Source organism: Primulina eburnea, chromosome 5, assembly GCF_022965805.1.
Source record: "Primulina eburnea isolate SZY01 chromosome 5, ASM2296580v1, whole genome shotgun sequence".
Lineage (NCBI taxonomy): Eukaryota > Viridiplantae > Streptophyta > Magnoliopsida > Lamiales > Gesneriaceae > Primulina > Primulina eburnea.
In genome coordinates, this window is record NC_133105.1 from 6,939,863 (window position 1) to 6,960,128 (window position 20,266).

Genomic DNA, 20,266 nt, shown 5'->3' on the forward strand with positions numbered 1-20,266 from the left:
CCACTTACTTTTTTCCAAATCCAAAACCACGGGGAAATGATCTAAGGTGATTCTTGGCAAGATTGTTTGTCTATAAAATGGATAAATTTCAGTCCAACCTGCCGTGAACAATAATCTGTCCAATCTGCAACAAATAGGTGTCTCCCTTAAATTCGACCACGTGAACTTCCCATTCAGCAAAGGTGGATCACACAACTTCAATTCTTGTATCAATGTATCAAAACAAAGCATGCTCGAAGTCTGTGATCGACTATTCATTTTCTCACTTGATGGTCATATGACCTCTTCGTAACTACCAATTTCATCCCTCTGTCTCTAATTTTAAGTGTTCAATGTTCATATAACACAAACATACAATCGATCAAATTTCTCAAATAATTCAATAAAAAATCTATGGTTGTTTGAATAATTTTGTAACCTAAATATATGGTCCTCGTTTCTTTCTATTTTACAGCTTTTGTATAATTGGAGATGATGTTCAAGAGGAAATTTTTTGGTTGTACTTAAATCAATTTGGAATTTCAAATTGTTGTGCTTCTTCGTACCTAATCATCCAGTGAAAGGTTAAATCGAAGGCTTAGTTCTATGATCCTTTTTGGTGAATTCAAGGTTTTGTTTGTAGGAGGTTAATGCAAGGATAGTGAAGAATTTGATAAACTGAATTCTTGAATTTTATTAATGTCAAACAGAGTATAAATACAAGGAGTAGAGATTAGGAAATATCCTCAAACTAGGAAATAAAACAGAATCAAATCCTCAAACTAGGAAACAGAATAAAATCAGAAACAGAATAAAATCAAATCTAGGATCCTAATCTTAATAAGAAAAGAAACTAAATATTACGTATATCTCTCATATCTTTTAATAATTCGACACTCCCCCTCAAGTTGGGACGTAAATGTCATACATTCCCAACTTGTTACATATTTCATCAAAGTTAGGTCCAATCAAAGCTTTGGTCAAGATATCCGCAAGTTGTTCACGAGTTGGAGTATACTGCAGTAATACTTCGGTACTCTTAATCTTCTCGGCAATAAATTGACGATCGATTTCGACATGTTTAGTACGGTCATGATGAACAGGGTCTTTAGCAATACTAATCGCAGCTTGATTATCGCACTTGAGGATCACAGACTCGTGGTACGGCATCTTCAATTCGGCCATCATTCTTCTAATCCATATCCCTTCACACGTGGCTAAGGACAACGCCCGGAACTCAGCTTCAGCACTGCTTCTTGACACAACGGGTTGTTTCTTGCTCCTCCATGTCACCAAATTTCCCCATACGAAGGAACAATAACCCGTAGTAGATCTTCGGTCAATACGACTTCCTGCCCAATCAGCATCTGAAAACATAACGATGTTACGATCATCATGTTTCTGAAATAAAATCCCCTTTCCGGGAGACTTCTTCAGATACCGAAGTATGCGGTAGACTGCATCCATGTGGCATTGCTTCGGATTATGCATGAACTGACTTACGTAGCTAACCACGAAGCCAATGTCCGGTCGTGTGTGCGACAGGTAGATCAATCGTCCCACCAACCGTTGATACCGTTGTTTCTCGACGGGATCTCCTTCAGGTACACCTTCGGCCTCTCGAGTTGATACCATTGTTGTGCTTGCAGGTTTACAACCGAGCATCCCAGTATCGTTAAGTAGATCGAGTACATGTTTCCGCTGAGAAACGGATATGCCCTTCTTTGAACGGGTAATTTCCATACCTAGAAAGTAACGGAGAGGTCCCAAATCCTTCACCTCAAACGTTCGAGCCAACGTAGCCTTGATACTACTGATTTCCTCTTCATCATCTCCTGTTAATATAATGTCATCCACATACACAATAAGAATGGCAATTCTATTATCTTGAGAATGTTTAACAAAGAGCGTATGATCTGTTTGGCACTGGACAAACACCTGGTCTTTAACCACCGTAGAAAACTTTCCAAACCACACTCTCGGCGATTGTTTAAGACCGTAGATGGACTTATGCAGTCTGCACACTTGATTCCCTGGTTCATTCGGAACCACTAAACCGTCAGGAACTTCCATATACACTTCTTCCTCTAGGTCCCCATTAAGAAATGCATTCTTAATGTCCAATTGCTGCAATTTCCAGTCGAGATTCGCTGCTAAGGAGAGGAGGATCCGGACAGTATTGAGTTTCGCAACCGGCGCAAATGTCTCTTCATAATCGATCCCATAAGACTGAGTAAACCCACGAGCCACTAATCGAGCTTTCAATCTCTCAACACTCCCATCAGCGTTAAACTTCACCGTAAAAATCCATTTACAACTCACCGCTCTTTTACCCGATGACAATTCGGTAATCGACCACGTACCATTCTTTTCTAGAGACGTGAGTTCGGATTTCACTGCTTCAGCCCAACCCGGATGCAGAAGTGCTTCTTGTATGGTATTCGGAATGTAGATATTATCCAGCTTCGTGACATATGCTCGGTAGGACTGGGAGAAATGTCCGTAGAAGACCCACCTATCAATCGGATGGTTAGTGCATGTACGAGTACCTTTCCGTAGAGCTATAGGCAAGTCTTCCAGATTCTGATTCTGAGGGGCTGGAGTCGTAGTGCTTAGTGTAGTTGTCTCCGGAATTGGGATCGGTGTAGTGGTGTCTTCAGCGGCAAGTGTAGGATGTGCTGGAGCTTCACACTCCCCCTGACCTCGTCGCCACTGACCTCGCGTATAGACTTGGATGTTTGGCGAGGTGGGTGGACTAACATGGGTTTCGGTAGCTGGTGGGTTCGGGTTCGGTGGGACAGTAGGTGTAGTTGACTCGGGTGGTTCGGTATCAAGAAGGATTTTACAAAACGGGACTTCGATTGTAGGTTGTTTCTCCCCCTGAAGGACAGTTTTGGTATAATAAGGAGTATCCTCAAAAAAGTTAACATCCATAGTTGTGAATGTTTTCCGAGAGACGGGGCAGTAACATTTGTATCCCTTTTTGTTAGAGGAGTACCCGATGAATACACACTTGGTAGCCCGAGGATCAAGTTTACTACGGGAATGAGGGTAGATGTGAACGAAAGCTGTGCAACCAAATATTTTTGGTGGGAGATGAGATGATAATGTATTAATATGTGGGAAACTGGACGATAGGGTTTGAAAAGGGGTGACATACTGCAAGACCCGGGACGGGAGCCGATTGATAAGATAGGCAGCGGTCAAAACAGCCTCTCCCCACAGGTATTTCGGCACATTCATGGAGAATAGGAGTGAAAGTGCGACCTCTAAAAGGTGACGGTTTTTTCTTTCGGCAATCCCGTTTTGTTGCGGTGTGTCAACGCAAGAGCTGATTTGGACAATGCCCTGCTTGGTGAAATAGGATCCTAAGGTAGTGTTGAAGTAGTCACGGGCATTATCAGACTTGAGAACCCGAATACGAGTATTGAATTGTGTTTGGATCATGGTGTTGAAGGCTGGAAATATATGGGCGAGATCAGATTTGTCCTTCATAAGAAAGACCCATGTAAGGCGGGTATGATCGTCGATGAAGGTGACGAACCACCGGGCTCCATTTATATTGGGTATCCGAGATGCGCCCCAAATGTCACTGTGGATGAGTGAAAATGGTTGAGAAGGTTTGTATGGGATAGGATTATATGAGACCCGAGTGTGTTTTGCAAGTTGACAGATATCACAATGAAAAAACCTCGACTTTTTATTAACGAATAAATTCGGATACAATTTTTCAAGATAAAAGAAACTTGGATGACCTAACTGAAGGTGTAAGCGCATAACATCACTTCCAGACTCTATATGAAAACCAAAACTAGAATTTGAACAGGAATGAGAGTGAGACTCGAGGCTGGATAGACTTGTATTGAGGAGATAGAGGCCTGAGCACATCCTAGCACTGCCAATCGTCTTCATCGATCCCAACTCCTGGAAAAAACACACATTATTGGAAAAATTAGCCGAGCACTGTTCATCGGTTGTCAATTTACTAATGGACAATAAATTGCAATCCAAAGAAGGAACATGCAGCACAGATTTAAGAGTAAGGTCGGAGGAAATCTGTACAGATCCGAAACCAGCAATCCGGGTCTTAGTGCCATCCGCAATCCGAACATGGAGAGAGTCGGTATTGGGTTGGTATGTTGTAAAGAGATTTCGGTTGCCGGTCATATGGTCGGAGGCACCCGAGTCGACAATCCAAGAGCACGAGAACTGCTGAGCGGAAATTAGAGCAAGAAATTCTGTACCTTTGGTAGCGTGAAGGCTGGTGGATTTAGATCCAGTAGCATGTTGCGCTAAGGTTGCAGACATGATTTGTTGCAGTGCTTCAATCTGCTGCGGAGAGAACGGACTGTCATTGGCCTGGTCGCCTGAGGGCTGAACTGAGAGGCCGCGGTTGGGCTTGGCAGTCGGAGGACGGGAGGATTTCCAATCAGAAGGTTTGCCATGGAGAAACCAGCAAGTGTTCTTCGTGTGCCCTGGTTTGGAACAATGCTCACATGTTGGCCGTGACTTACGCCTCTCTTGTTGAGTTGCTCCAGTAGCACCGAGTGAAGACCCGAGGAGGGCAGAACCATCAACCGAGGTAGGAGGTGGGGCCATCATGACCTTACGGCTTTCTTCTCGGCGAATCTCAGCAAAAGCTTCTCGAAGACCCAAGAATGGCTTGGCACTCATTACTCTGCCTCGAACATCATCTAGTTCTTTGTTGAGACCGAGTAGAAACTTGAAGGTGCGCTTCTGCTCCACAATCTTGCGATAGCGCTGACCATCTTCCGGACACTTCCAAGCGTGGATTTCAAAGACATCAAGTTGCTGCCATTGTTTGGTGAGGGCATTATAGTACTGGGTGACACTGAGTTCTCCCTGCCGGAGGTCGTGGAGGGCTGATTCAATAGCCGAGAGTTCCGAGGTGTTATCGGAACTTGAATACGTCTCACGGACTGCCTCCCAAACATCTTTAGCAGTCTCGTAGAGAAGGAAATTCTCACCTACTTCCAAACTCATGGAATTGATGAGCCATGACATGATCAAGTGATTCTCCGTCTTCCACTTCTTATAGCCGACATCAGTCTTTTCTGGGGCTTCAATTTCTCCGGTGAGGTACTCTTCTTTGCCGCGTCCACAGATGAACATTCTTACGGATTGGGACCATTGCAAGTAGTTCGGACCTGTAAGGCGGTGAGGAGTGATAAGGAGAGAGTTATTGGAAGGGTTGGGATTCGATTCAAGGATATCGAATTTTTCCTCCGAAGAGGTTCCTGTGGCGCGACCGTGTTTTACCATGGTTGCTCTGATACCATGAAGAATTTGATAAACTGAATTCTTGAATTTTATTAATGTCAAACAGAGTATAAATACAAGGAGTAGAGATTAGGAAATATCCTCAAACTAGGAAATAAAACAGAATCAAATCCTCAAACTAGGAAACAGAATAAAATCAGAAACAGAATAAAATCAAATCTAGGATCCTAATCTTAATAAGAAAAGAAACTAAATATTACGTATATCTCTCATATCTTTTAATAATTCGACAGATAGTGTGATTGCTGAGTGACCTAAAGTAAATTTCACTGTGTTACCTCGAAAAAAAAAAGTAAATTTCACTATGTGTTGCAGCAGTGATTTCTCACTCTAGAGCTATCACACATTAACACAATCTATTTTTTTCTTAAATAACTACAACTTTATTATTCTTTCCTTTAGTAATTATTTGGCTAGAATTTCCTTTTTTTGCGTTCCTACATAGTTCGTGTAAGATTATCAACAATAAAGTTTGTGATCACTTCATTTGATTACATGTTCTTGTAGATTTATTGTGACTACCTCTTCCAAATGTAAAAGACCTGGATGAGAGTTTTGCAGCAGTCAACCAAAAGGTTATATATCCTCTTTTCATTACAATTATTTATTTAAAACATATAGATATGATTAAATGTAGACAAAAAAGCAAATATTTCCTGATGTTTTCGAATAAGAATTGAACGAGAAAAATGTAGCGATATAGGACTAAAGAGGCCAGGAAGAATCATGGATGTTAACAAGTTCATTGTACCTTTAGAACCAAGTCAGTCACAGAAATTGACAAGAATCTTGCCATGTTAGCCACAACCATCCACTTTCCTCTGCCTGCACTTCTAGGTTTTTTCGATCTAGATTTCTGTGTGCTTTTCTTTGAAGACCTCATAACAACTTCTAGATCACATATCAACACCTGCAATTTTGGATCCCTGGAAATAAAACCAACTCCTAGCTTGACCAAAGACTGCCGCAAACTTAGCCTGATTTCTCCTACAGATATGGATCCAATAGCACCCTGTAATCATCAGACCCGTCAGAACATGCAAAAAAAATTCAATAATGAACTGCTGCAGTACACATGAACATTTGATAAAAATGTTTTCATCAAAACAGAAAATCGATAAAATTACCGATGTGATAAATATTGTTTTGTCAGTGACAACTGTTATTAGTTATTACATGATCAAACCGATTGTTCGAACTCTTCGAAGTAGAGACTATTTAAAATGCCTTTCAGATTTACAACTACATGAGCAACACATAACCAGGAAGATTCCAAAGTTTTCCTCGCATATCTCAACATTTTTTTCAAAGTTCAAGTGTCCACAAATATTTCGTACATTTAGAAAAGTCAATGCAGCTTTCAATAATACAATTGAATCAATCTTTGTTTAGAGATATGTTAAAGAAACTAATTAAAATAAGAAATACCTTGTTGAACTTCACAACAACATCTCTCAAACATTTCCATCCACCAACACGAAATCCAACTGATGCCCCCATTGTTCGGCTGAGGACCCACGCCAGTAACCTGGAAGCAAACCTGAAACAAGATGCATAAACAAAAGTCAAATGATAGTAAAGCAATCCTTCATTGATTGACAAATTTAATATCATGTAGCGCATCCAAAAAATTAATTAAGAATTTGCATGAATAGTTTTAAAATATTCAAAGTGTGTCACAAGTAGAAACAAGCCCCTGCGCAAAGAAACAACAAACTCAAAGACTCGGAAAACTCATAAACAATGTATGTTTTGTACAACACAGCAGATACCGGCATACAAGAAGGAAGCAGAACAGATAGCAACCATATATTGTGTGGCACCACTCCGATATTAAATGTGTACGCAGAGATGGAACGATAAGCAAGAAATAGTAATGTCACCCAAATATAATCAGTATCTTTCATGTGGAAATTATGAGGCACTCAAAAGAAGATTCACATAAGCATCTCGGTTGTGCAACCTTGCCTTCAATGTAAATTAACTTCCATTATTTTATGCCACCCTTACGGCCAATCCACCACCAAAAAGAGCAAACTCAGAAAGCAGCTGCAAGCTAAATGTTTTGCAAGAGCAATTTTTAACAATTGTTTCTGTGAATGATAAGTTATTAAGTATTTAAATTTGTCCCGAAAAAAGTCATATATATGCCCTGACTTTAGATTTTATCAGTTGTTTAGCGCTCCACCAATCATATATCGCTGGGCATCATGGTGTCACAAAGATACCACCACCATCTATTTTCGAAATCAAACTCGAGAATAGAAAAGCTAACCAAAATCCATTTCCAACCGTTTGGTAGTAAGATGTGGATGCTTTGACATTCACTTTGTGTTCTGGTGCCCGATATAAAAACAATACAAGTTTAAAAGTTCAAGTTGAAAGGAGGTTTGATGTGCCACGAGGGCCACATTGAAGTACGAGCAGCTACATATGGTTGATCAATAAATGCGTAAATTCATCCAGAGGAGGGATCAGCCGGAAGGAAGTGGCACAGTCCCCCGAAGAACTTTAAATTTCATTAGCAAATTTTTTAACAAATTTAGGATTCACTTGGATGCATTATTCAAGTTAAAACGTTCATAACCATCTGACGAGCTAATAAATAAAGAACAGGTCCAAAGGACGTGATGATCAAAATAAGGAATCAAAATCCTACCGCAAAATTAAAGAAAAAGATCACCGGTGATCTTTACTAAAAAAATCAAGAACTCGAGCATGAGCTATATCGAGCGCATCATAATTTCAACAGAAAATACTGGCAAGAGTGCACATCACACCACATGCATGAATTTCAAAAAAAAAACACGGACATTACATGAATATAATCCATAGTAAGATGGAAACGATGAGGAATCCAAACAAGAACTTGGCCGGGGAAGCCCCCATTATAATCCTATCAGAATTTCTCCGATCCAGCACCAATATCTGCTCCACAAGCTGCACGCATTTGGCAAAATGCAATTAAAAAACGAATCTTTCGATTAAATTAGATAATTCCATGTAGAGCCCATCACAGAAGTAGATGGAGAATTGAGCATTCATTATCCTGGAATATGATCAGACAGAAAGTGAGGAAGAAATGGTCGTAGATGAGAAGGGAGTGTTCGTAGGACATAGGGAGAGAGATTATACTTATGTGGAGATGGCGATGGTTACTGTGGTTCAACCGGGCATTCCTTCGACCCGCCATATATAGGTGATTCTTGGTTACGATTTAATTTACACTTTGGTCCTTGTAAGATATAAAATATCCCAAATAAGACCCCATTAACTTATCTTTCTTATAAAACCCCATTAACATTATGATCTTTTTTTGATATTATGACTTTTTTATATATATTTTAATTAGAAATCTATATTGCTTATAAACGTGAATTTGCGATATTTAAAATTCATATTATTTTACTTTCAATTTAGTGAGTCTTTATTGTTTCGTTTGAAACATCAATTCCACTAAATCAAAATTGCACCATATTCAACTTAAAAAAATTTAGTCTTTTGTATATAAAATAAAATTATGCACACATAATTTTTCTTGAATTTTGATGCATACTCGTTGTTTTAAATTTTGAAATTCAGTTGATGACTTGTAACAAATTTGACATCAAAAGTTTCGAATTTAAGATAAATTTCATATTTGATACTTAATTATAATAAACTGTTTCCAAATAAAAAATATGTGTGTGCAATAAATCTTGTTTAACAAGATACTGTAGATTATTGAATTTTAATTAAATTACATGATAAATTTGTATATCGAGCCACTAAATGCAATTCATAAAAATAATTTTAAAAGATATTTTAGATTTCATGAATTAAAATTTGAAATTTATAAATCTCTTACATGGCTAGTGAGATTATGTGTAAATGACTATTTAGAATTTGAATACTTTTTTGATTAACTTAATTATTGTTGTTGAAATTATGGTTCTTCTATGACTTATAATCAAATATATGATAGATTTTTTTTGCTTATATGAGTTTTTACGTATGTTTATTGGATTAGTTACTCGCAAATTCGACATAATTTTTCATTTTTTTTTAGTTGGTTGTAATGTGTTCCTATCTATTGATATATGTTGGACTAGACCTCCTCACTTGTGATTTGGTAAATATATGTAAAATAAATTCAGATATTTGTTATTAATAATTTAACTATATTATGATTGAATGATTAAATTGAAAATTAATCTTGTTCCTTTTTATAACCTTCATCAACTAAAATCACATAACGTAATCCATCATACAACACTAATTTTGATAGACTAGCACCATTTTAAAAAAAAAAAAAAAAAAACTCTTGATCAAGTTCATTTCTTAAATTATTCTGTACAAAATTAAAACATAAAACACCACTATCTAAAATCATAATAAGTGCTTCCCATGTATCAAATATAATGTTTTTTACTGTCATCATATTTTACATAAAAGAAATGAAACATATTTTTCAAATACACACAACTTAATTTTTATTAAAGTGCAGAACTGATCGTTAAACCTTCTATCTCACATAAATTCATTCAAATTTCATATTTCAAATAAAATTTTACTAGTTGATATCACTTCATACTTTTTCACGCACATTAAAACATTTTAACGAACACATTATTTAACAACATAATGAACAATTGTCACTGATAGTGTCAAAAACATGGAAAAATGACTAATAAATAAATCAATAAACTTGAGAGACAAAAATTAAACAACCCATTAACATGCCAGAGATAATACAAAATTACATAATCTTAAACTCCATCCCAAGACCCAAATATGTACAAGAGCTTACAGTGCATTATTTTCTTTCTCATTCTTTGTTCTTGCTTGCCGATTTGGACTTCCATTAGTTGTAGGGCAATTGTCTTTATCAACCGGTTCGTTTGCTTGATCCGAGTTCCTCTCCTTCAAAAGATTGCTATTTGTCAAAGTCGAGCGCATTGCTCTTGGTAACTTCAAAGGGATATCGTTTTCGTCATTACTTTTTGGTTGCATTGGCGCTTCAACATTCTGTGCTTGGGATGTAGGAGGTGGAGCAGGGACAAGTTGAATAACGGATTTACGCCACTTTTTCCTGTTCATGGGCTTTGGCAACCCAGATATTGCCTGAAAGTTGAGGGATTGACATGGTTTGATACATAATTAGTACTCAATGTCAGCAACTTAAAAAAGGATGTTATACGTAAGTTTGACAACAGTCAGATTAATATCAAATTTTTTTCAAATTAGAGGTGAATACTACTTACCATGTTATTCCCAATGTCGGATAATGGTTTCCTAGTCTTGCCTCCATCATTCGTGTTGGCGGGCTTCTCAGATAAAGCATTCTGAAGTAGCTGCGCACCACGAGAAGCAAGGCCATGATTTTGTTCAGCATCATCTGTCCCAGAAATAGGTCCTGCAGATTCATAGTCCTTTGCATAAACTTCTTCTCTGTTGCTACATCTAGTGGGCTCACAGTTGCACGAGATGTTACAATTGCCCCTCGTTGCACGACACTCACATCTTGAAGTTTTGCAGGAAGAACTTCTGCTACAAGAGCAACAAACTTGCTCTGTTGAGCTCTCAGGATTCTCTCCTTCAAGATCCATGGAAATTTCTAAAGGGTTGTCTGTTTTAGAATTTCCTTTCCTAGCCTGTCGCTTTTTTCTCTTTATACTCTCCCAATCGGTGTCATCATCGGTAAACAGATCGGAAGCATCTGGTTCATATTCATCTGATGTATCCATGTCTTCCAACATATCATGTCCGTTGAATCCGCAATCAAATACCATTGAGCTCCGGAATCCCTTGGGTTGAATAAAACAATCATGTATATTGTAGAAAACCAAAGCCAAATAAAAAGAAAAGGTGAATTTTAAGAAAAATATATATTATCTATACATTATAAAACATCTACTTAGAGTCCCTACCTTGATTATTTTAATAAATTAATCAAAATACTTCTTATTCAATAAAAAAATTATTATAAAAACTTATTTTGGTAAATTTATCACCCAAATAACTACCATATCTCATATGTTATTTTTTCGATTTTTAATAATAACTAATTGATTACTTTATCTCGAGTATAACATAAATTATTTATAATTTTAATCATAATTAATAACTTAAACATTTATGAAATATTATAATTAATTAGGTTAAAAATAAATACACGTGAGTAAGCAAAATCATATGTGAACAAACAGATTGTAAATTAACAAGTAAGAAGTGTTTTTGTTGGATTACGGTTGCAAGATTCTTGATGTTAATGAGGGCATCCATACCTTGGGCCGCAAAGCATACGCATGACCTTCGCTAATATTTGTTAGACTTGTTTCAAAGTTCCTTGTCTTTTCTATGGAGTGTCTCTTCCAAGCCAAGTTCTGTCAGAAATATTTCAATTATTCACATTTAGCATCATAATTTTAAGTTTGGAAGTAATCAAATCATAGATGAAATAAAACTAAGAAACGAAAAGATCAATCAGGAAAAATATAATTATTAACCAACACTTTCTAAACCAAACTCATCCATAAATCTTCTATTTCAAACCAAATTAAAAATATGTATACATATTTTAGAATATATATTTTTGATATTTCTACATTATTCTTTATTATCAAATATCTAATTATTAATTAATTAATATATTTCTTAATTACTTTTACGTTTTATTTATTTAAATAGTCATTTATTAATTCCATATAAATACTTATACAAAAATTTAATATTAAATTAAATGTATGTATACACATTCATTAATTCAATTTTATCTAAAACTATATTGTGAATTAATATTATTTTAAAACTAAATAAACAAAAGAAAGATCCCTAACACAAGGGGTGGCACCCGGAGGCGGGATACAGAACATTAGGTTGTATGCACACAAACATGTATAACACAGAGATTCATAATTTATCATATATATCACATTATTAATGGTTAGACAACAACATTTTACCATCAAAACAAATAGGTTAAAAAAACAAATTTTCATATAATAATGTATATTTATTCTTTTGCCAAAAAAAAAAAAAATAGCCAATTAAAAACTAAAAAGTAGTTGTCATGTTATCTGTTACGGTCTAGATATGACACCAATTTATTATTTATATTCGTGCATTTCCAAATAAATTATCATATGCATGTTGATGATTGAAATAAAATCAATCTTTTCATAGTATGGCTTACTATCAAATTTTCCTGACGCATGAATTCGGCCTTCTGTAATTCCAATTGCCTGACCAAATTGACTATTTTTTCTTTCATATCTTTGATTTGTGCATCCTTTTCACTGCAATCAATTTCTCTGTCTCTCAGCTGGCATCTGTTTAAGCATAGTTAGAATGTCATCCATAAAAAAAAGTTCATTTGGTTTCAAGACTGGTTTCATTAGTTATGAGAGCCTATTACCTGGAGGCTGATGCCGAGTTAAAAAGAAAGTTCATGATATTCTTAGCTTCCACCAGCGAACGAATTTGGTTCCACCGTCCTTTACCACTAAATGCTCGCTCACATTCCTCGGCTTCTGATAATTGAGATGCCATGGAAACAAGTGTGCTCGAAGAAGTAGCAAGCATATTCTCAAGAGCGAAAATTCTAGAATTTCGAGCACCCGGAGACATCGTCTGACAGCTTTCACTGTAGCAGAAAGTTAGAAACCATCAAAGATTTAGTAAAAATCCCCTGCACTTAATGCAATTTCTTCATAAGGAAAACATTGTAACCGTCAACAAGAAATGCAAGGAACTTCAAACCTTAAATTCGTCTTCTCAATCAATGCTTCTTCCTTCAATCTTGCCATTTCTTCAGCCATTTTTGCCCTCCTATATATACATGTATATAATAACAAATTCAAAATAAAATAAAAAAGACGTACAATTTATTAAGAGTGGGAAAAGATTCACAAACCAAAGTAAAAATAAAAATTAATGGGTCGGACCTATATACAATTAATTTGAGAAAAATAAACACAGCACCACCTAGGATATAATTTTAAATATGAAAGATAGCCACAAAAGAAAGAAATCATTCCACTTGACGCCACAAATATGTATTCTATTTATGCATTCATTGCCTCCATCTTATTCTCATACAGATTAGAGATATTGTTCCTTCTGTAGCATGGAAATGAAGGATTTAATTGTTTATGGTATGCAACATAAGATGCATTCTACATTTGGAATATGTCAAGAGGAACTTCATCAGCATTATATTTCCACTGGTTCTCTCTCCAAACCATGTAATATGAATACTAGTAACTATGAAGCCAATAAAAAATAGACAAAACAAAGAACCATTCTAAAATGAGTTGCTAGACTTACTCTTGCATTTGTCGCTCATACTCTGACCGAACTTCATGTACACGAACAGTAACCTCAACTTCATGATCAATCGCTTGTAGTAATGCCTTAAACAAAAGATAACGAATGTAGAATTGAACTAAAGGGAAGCTAGATTCATGAACAAGGAAACAAGTGTAATATAGGCAGAATAATATAATCAATAATAAAAAACATCGAGCTATGCCTTCCTGTTAAGATAGATAGGTACCTGAATCCCAGAACCATTTTTACTATTTATTGCACCTACAAATATTAAAATATATCAGACAATTCAAGAAAACAAAAATCATAAGCGTTAAAATTTACACCCAGCGAGACTACATCAAAATAATTTAACCTGACACTTCCCGTGACGCTTTACGAGAATCCACCAAATCTTTAAGGCGCTTGGTAGCCATAGCAGCTTCTTCAGTCTTTCGTTGCAACACCTGAAACGCCACACGTAGTGTGATTTTTTCCAATACGATCACAAACAATTTGTGTGTGACTGTGTGGTCAGAAAATTACCAGTTTTTGTCTTTGGTTGAGTGCCAACAGCTTGTGCATCTCATATTCGTTCCTCCTTCCTTCTTTCTTTAGCTACAAAAATGACACAAGTTACAAGTTTAGTTTCCTGGAGAGTTGGTAGCCTTTTAAGATGATAATGTTACGCAGCATATATAAGCAGGTTTGGCAGATATAGACTTATCATGCCGTCTTAGTCAGTATACAACTAACTTATTGAGTAAAATGCCACAAAAAAAAAGCTGAGGTGGTTCTATTTGAGACGTCAAGAATCTTAAAAAACTAAACCGAAGTAGACAAGTACCTGAAGTACTTCCTTTTCACGAGTAGCTTTCCACTGTCTAAATTGCTCCGATTCTTGCTTTATCTTTTGTTGTAATTGAACCTTCAAATGACAAGGAGCATAAGTGCAAAAGAAAGACTACTATTTTGTAAACAAGAGTGATAGATAGCAAAGCAGAACCTTATGTGTTTTTATCCTATGAATCTCATCCAACAACCTTTTGGCAGCCTCATCACTCTTTTGTTTTTGTCTCAGCAGTTGAGCTTGGGCATCCTGTTTTTTCTTCAACTCGGCAACCTAAAGGAAAATTAGAGTTGTGAACAAGAATTATGTATAAAAAAACATGTTTTTCAAGATTATTTACCTGACTCTCAAGTATGTTGAGCTTTTGAAGATACTCTTCCTTCAACTTTTGAGCACTGTCACCAGAATTGGATGAGATGTCCGAGAGATTCTGCCTCAAACCTTCTATCTCTTTCTACAATACATAAATGTATTGAAAAGTACATGTTTCATTCTCAGCTCAACTAAAGTAATACACGCAAAAGGTAATACCTGTAAGGCCCTCTTTTCAAGTTCCAAATCATGAACTTTTTTCTCATAATGCAGCTTAAGAACTGAGGTATCAGGACCCGTAAATCGCTTCATTTCAGCCTTCAAAAAGTGTGGATTAGAGCCTAACAATCTATGCATGTGTGTATAAGTGATAAATTGCTACGAAAGCTCTTATCACCTACTTATTAGCATAATGGAAGTGCATTAGATTATATGGAATTACTTGGAGATTACCAATCGTTGATCATGTTCATGTTATTGTTAATATCTTGTAAAGTACAGGTTCCAAAAAAACCTAAATGCTCATGTTTGGATGCTGGAAAATTCCAAAACAATGTCTACCTCCTTTTCTTCAAGTCTCTTGTCCAATTCTTTGAGCTCCTTATCCAATTTTTGTTGAAGAGAAGAATGCTCAATCTCCTCTTGTGTATCTTCTACCCCACCTGCGTAAATTGTATGGAGAACACATATTATCCACACAAAATGTGTTATTTTGTCTAAATATCAGTAGGTTGCACCAAGTTAGTATCCATAGCATTTACATAGATAATTTGTATTAGTGTCACATATTCAAACTATAAAGAAGTTGTCAAAACACAAGCCACCAAAAATTTGGAACCTCTCAACAATTGGTAATAGCATACCATCATTTTCAACATTTTGTAAAACAGAATCAAGAAGGCATGAATAACTTCTGTGACTCCCATCATCTTCCAAAGCAACATATTCATGATTATCACCACGTCTTGAACAGTCTAAACTTTGTACCCGTAGCAATTGTCCCTCAAGTTCTTGAATTTTAGTGATGTAGCTTTTGATCATATCAAAATCCTGCAAGATGAAAGAATTTTAATTAAAAAGAAAAAGAACGCTTCTCGATTTCAGAAATATATACAGAAACGAAATGACATTTCATAACATTCAAATCAAACCTTATTTGATTTAGTGTTGGTTTCATCCAAAAGTACTCCATTTTGTTGAGCTGATTCAATTTTCAAAATAAGCATATCCCTTTCTGCCTGAGCATCAATAGCACGCTGCATCAAATTCTCATAACCCATTCGACATTCCTGTAGTTCCTCCTGTAGTGATATTTTACTTGCTTCAAGTAAAGATATTTTATGCTTAAGAATCTGCAGACCAAACAAATGGAGTAAAAATCAGAAGTCAAAAACTAGAATTATCGTGGAATGAACATGTTATGATTATATATATGTAGAAGTTTAGAAAAAAAACATTACATTCGAACATACCGATTAGACTTAAATATATAAGGGGAGAATCAAAGTTAATCATTTTTTGATGGTGCAGTGGTGCCCCCTTGATAATGACACATAAGATTCATGCATGGGAAATTAATCATATAATAAGAATCTCTGTTGTACTTTAATTTCTTCTGATGGTGCAGTGGTGCCCCCTTGAAAGTAAAGCAACTCTGCCTGCAACTGTTCAATTTGATTTCGCATCATTTGCATTTGAGCTGCCACTGGATCACGATTGATCTACAAGTTTAAAGAAACATAAGAGCACCAAAGTCTTATCCTATGATGATGAAAAATTCATATTGATAAATGGATTACAAATTACAATGTAACACAAGGAAAATCTATTCTAACAAAAAGCTAACATATTAATGATGAAGCTTACGATTGCTTTATTCTGAATATTACGAGCCCGATTAGCATATTTCAATGTATTGATCGTCTCCTCTGCGTTCGTGTCAGCAGGGCTTACACAAGCTATAATATAAACAAGATAATATTATAACAATCTGAAAATTCACAAAATGTTATATGATTACTTACATAGTGCAGCCGTCATACTTTAAGCACAAAGGGATCGAGATGTACAAACTACGGAAAGAGAAGAGAGAGAGAGAGACCATATGAAGAGCATACCAATCATTATTGTTTTGCTATTTCCACCAAGAGAATCCTGCAAAGGACGAAAAACTATTTAGTACCACAAAAAAGTTGATGGAAATAAAAGAGTGGGGGAACTTTATCGAAAAAATACAAGTTCACCACAAATTTTGACATACAAATAAAAAAATAAAATAAACTGCAGAAGTACAACTTTCAGTAGCATTAATGCAAAATTGGAATCAAATTGGCATAAGAATCCCACACTACACCATTTTGATTTAAAAAGTGGAAATTTTCAAGTCGAGTTATATCATTAATATCAATTCTACTTAAAGCTCATTTGAACTATTTTTACTACTATTGCTTTTTATGTGAGAGCCTTCTACGTTTTTGCTTCTCCACATCATTCAGGCATGTCCCTTACAAAAAGAACAGCTTAATATCCTCAATGTTTTGTTCGATCAAGGTAATAAAGTTAAAGTAGTCGTATATAAAATGTAAATATGTGTTTTCATCATTGCTTAACAGTACTTAGGTTAATGGTTTAGCTCAATTTGATAATTGTTTCCTCCATAATAACAAATTTACATCACGACATTTGACATTCTAAGTTAAGGACTATAGCAAGACCACACCATATTTTGTTCATGACTATAAAATACTTCTCCAAGTATCTTTTCTGGTCATAATAGGAAAACAACCAGAAATAGCTCGAATACACCCTTGCCTGTAATATGCGAGTTAACTTGCTATCACGGTAAGGTACATGGCATCCTTCTTTTCGTTTCTTGTCATCGCCTAAAGCACTGATGACATTGCCTAGAGCCAACAACCCCTTGTTGATGTGAATTCCTAATCATGGACATTAGACAAACATAACATATAAATTTGAAGCATCCATTAAGAAAAAGTTTTAGATAAAAACATTTCCTTATCTGAACAAGACGAAATTCTAGTGGTGAACCATAAAAAACAAATATGAAAGGAATAATCTCATGCGATAAAAGCCCTTCTTTTTGGGAAACCATCAACATAACACACTAAAATACACAAATCTTAACCTCCACGCCATTTATTAATTAAAAGAACAATAATAAGTATAATAGAAAAAAAAATTTAAGAGAACTAAATTATCAGACAAAATCGAAAAATCTTCCTCGATGTGAAGCACTACCTTCTTGCAATCGTGTACCATCTGCACCTGTCCTCTTCGCTCGTTCAGAGCCCGCAAGGTCTACCAAATGAAGTTTGGCTATCAAAATTTCATCACCAACATCATCTCCACTTGAAGATCGAGCTATTTTTTGTTGTTCCATGGATATTGTGAAAATTGCATGTGATCGACTAGCAAAAAGTAGGCGTATGAGAAGGATTTATATAAATAGTTTTGTAAGTTCAAACAACAAACTTGAACACTGCAAATGCCATCAATTTTACAGGTTGATTTCAAGCACTTCATTTTCCTTCAGACTTCCTAAAAAATGAGAGAAGTGTACATCTGTGGCATGGTGATAGAACAATTTGTATTCTTAACAAAAATGTTTGAAAAAAAGAACTACCTTGATTGACTATTCATGTTTGTGCTCCCTGTAGCACGGCATAGTGAACCCTGCAATAAGTATGAAAACATCTCTTCCTTTGTCCTCACCTCTGCTTCTGTAACCCCAGTCAGTGTGATCCCTCCACTCACAGTTTCTCTAATTTGAATGGGAGCTCTTACTGGACCCACAGTCTTTGCCATGAATGGTGCCTCAACTTTAGAAAAAGCCGGAGTCGGACCAAGTAAGTCAAATACTTCTTCCTTAAAAATCTGCAAGATTAAACTCAAAAAAATTACCAACTCCAGAAACAAAACACAACCTTTATGAAACATTAAATTTATAATCGTCTACCTCAATAAAAGATACTCTAACCAGAAACTCGGTGCACTCATTCATGCTCTCCATTTTTGAAAATATTGCATCCATCACATTAGGAATAACACCACCTTGGTGTCCTTCACCATTATAATTTGTGCCCATTGTGTAGGTCTTCCCTGACCCAGTCTAGCAACATAGAATAGAAGATAACATTCGTATGAAAATTATTATTTTCAACGTATATTACAAATAACTCAATTGAAACTATACGTGTAAATACCGTACCTGACCATAGGCAAGTACAGTGCCATTGTAGCCACTAAACAGGGCATCGACCAGTGGAGCTACACATTCAGCATATATGCGAGAAGATGGACTTCCCTTGCTGCCAAATACATTATCAAATGTGAAAGCATGTGATCCAATCTGCACCTGATTGCACATAAATTTGAGCAGAAAAATCAGTTCTAGATCAAATCTCTGCAAATATCATTTCCAGTTATTTCCATGTGTAGATCAGTATACTATCTTATCCCAATAACAGTGTAATCAACCAGTTCAATACCTGCTTCTGGGCCGGATAGACGGTGATGCAGTCTGTGCATCCCACGAGTAGCTCTGGAGTAACCAGCGGCCGGATGTTCACAGCAACACTCACACTCTGCGATGAATCACCATTCTCCATCACAATTACTTATCCAGAAACCCGAAGCTCCGTCTCCGAACAACAAAATGTAATACCGTGACCAGAACTGTAGAAGATCTCAAAACCTTAAAATTAAATGTAACGGCAGATCCACGGAAGTAGATGGAAACAACTCGTCATTTTCACAGGTGCACGATTCAGAAACAAATTACAAATAAAAGATCCGAAATTTGGGAGTTTCGAGGTGAAAATTACCGTCGGGGGAGAGAGAACGAGAAGCGACGGGCGGCGGCGAGGCGAAGATTGGATTTGAAATCGAATGGGGAGAGAAGTATAGTGAAGTAAAGATGAAAAGAACAGTTTGAATTTGAGGAAATGCCGCCGGTCAGGTCCGAAATTCAAATAGATGCCTTTTTTGCATTCATTACCTATTATTTATTTATTTACCAGTATACCCACGCACGCACGCAACTCTATAATATTTTTTATAATTTATTTGATTTATATTTAAATGAATATCAAAATATAATTATAAAAAAGAATGAGAGATTACACTATAATTTTGATATATAAATTAAAAAATAAAATAATACAAATTAATTTCAGTGAGAATTGAAACTATAACCTAAACTCTAAAAAATAATGACTCTATTTGTTGAACTGCATATAATTTGCATTAAAATTTTAACATTTTATTAATATATATATTTATTAAAACAGATCATGACACCAAAATTAATTACTCTAAATGTTTCAAACTTAATAAAATAGTATAGATAATATGCGAAAGATATGGAATATATATTAAAAATAAAAGCAAGTAATTATTTAATTAATAATATTTTTCATTTAAGAATACTGACAGATTTAATTACAAATTGTTAAGAGATTAGAGATTACTTATTTTAGTAATTAAAACTATTAATGAATTTGCCCAAAAAAAAGA

At 35.7% G+C, this 20,266-nt stretch overlaps 2 protein-coding genes across 2 annotated transcripts in view; both read right to left on the minus strand.

Moving 5' to 3' along the window:
* Nucleotides 1–8,433, minus strand: part of LOC140832784 (protein SABRE-like) — a 44,154-nt gene extending 35,721 nt beyond the window's left edge. The window contains exons 1-3 of the mRNA XM_073196977.1: nt 8,099–8,433; nt 6,709–6,820; nt 6,032–6,292 (exon numbers count right to left, since the gene is read on the minus strand). Of these exons, the coding sequence (XP_073053078.1) occupies nt 6,032–6,292; nt 6,709–6,820; nt 8,099–8,169 (444 nt within the window). The 5' untranslated portion in view covers nt 8,170–8,433. The remainder of the gene's footprint in view (nt 1–6,031; nt 6,293–6,708; nt 6,821–8,098) is intronic.
* A 1,433-nt stretch (nt 8,434–9,866) lies between these two features.
* Nucleotides 9,867–19,580, minus strand: LOC140832779 (kinesin-like protein KIN-4C). The gene is made up of 26 exons (XM_073196966.1): nt 19,240–19,580; nt 18,960–19,106; nt 18,708–18,860; nt 18,375–18,625; nt 17,990–18,159; nt 17,543–17,667; nt 16,849–16,885; nt 16,598–16,689; nt 16,336–16,452; nt 15,883–16,083; nt 15,595–15,781; nt 15,293–15,393; nt 14,951–15,049; nt 14,760–14,873; nt 14,576–14,692; nt 14,417–14,497; nt 14,116–14,187; nt 13,946–14,036; nt 13,817–13,851; nt 13,588–13,673; nt 13,021–13,089; nt 12,677–12,904; nt 12,455–12,590; nt 11,547–11,645; nt 10,524–11,066; nt 9,867–10,383 (listed from the first exon to the last, which is right to left on the minus strand). Exons 1-26 carry the CDS (start codon nt 19,357–19,359, stop codon nt 10,066–10,068), a joined length of 3,789 nt encoding a protein of 1,262 aa, XP_073053067.1. The 5' UTR covers nt 19,360–19,580; the 3' UTR covers nt 9,867–10,065.
* Between the last annotated feature and the right edge of the window lie 686 nt (nt 19,581–20,266).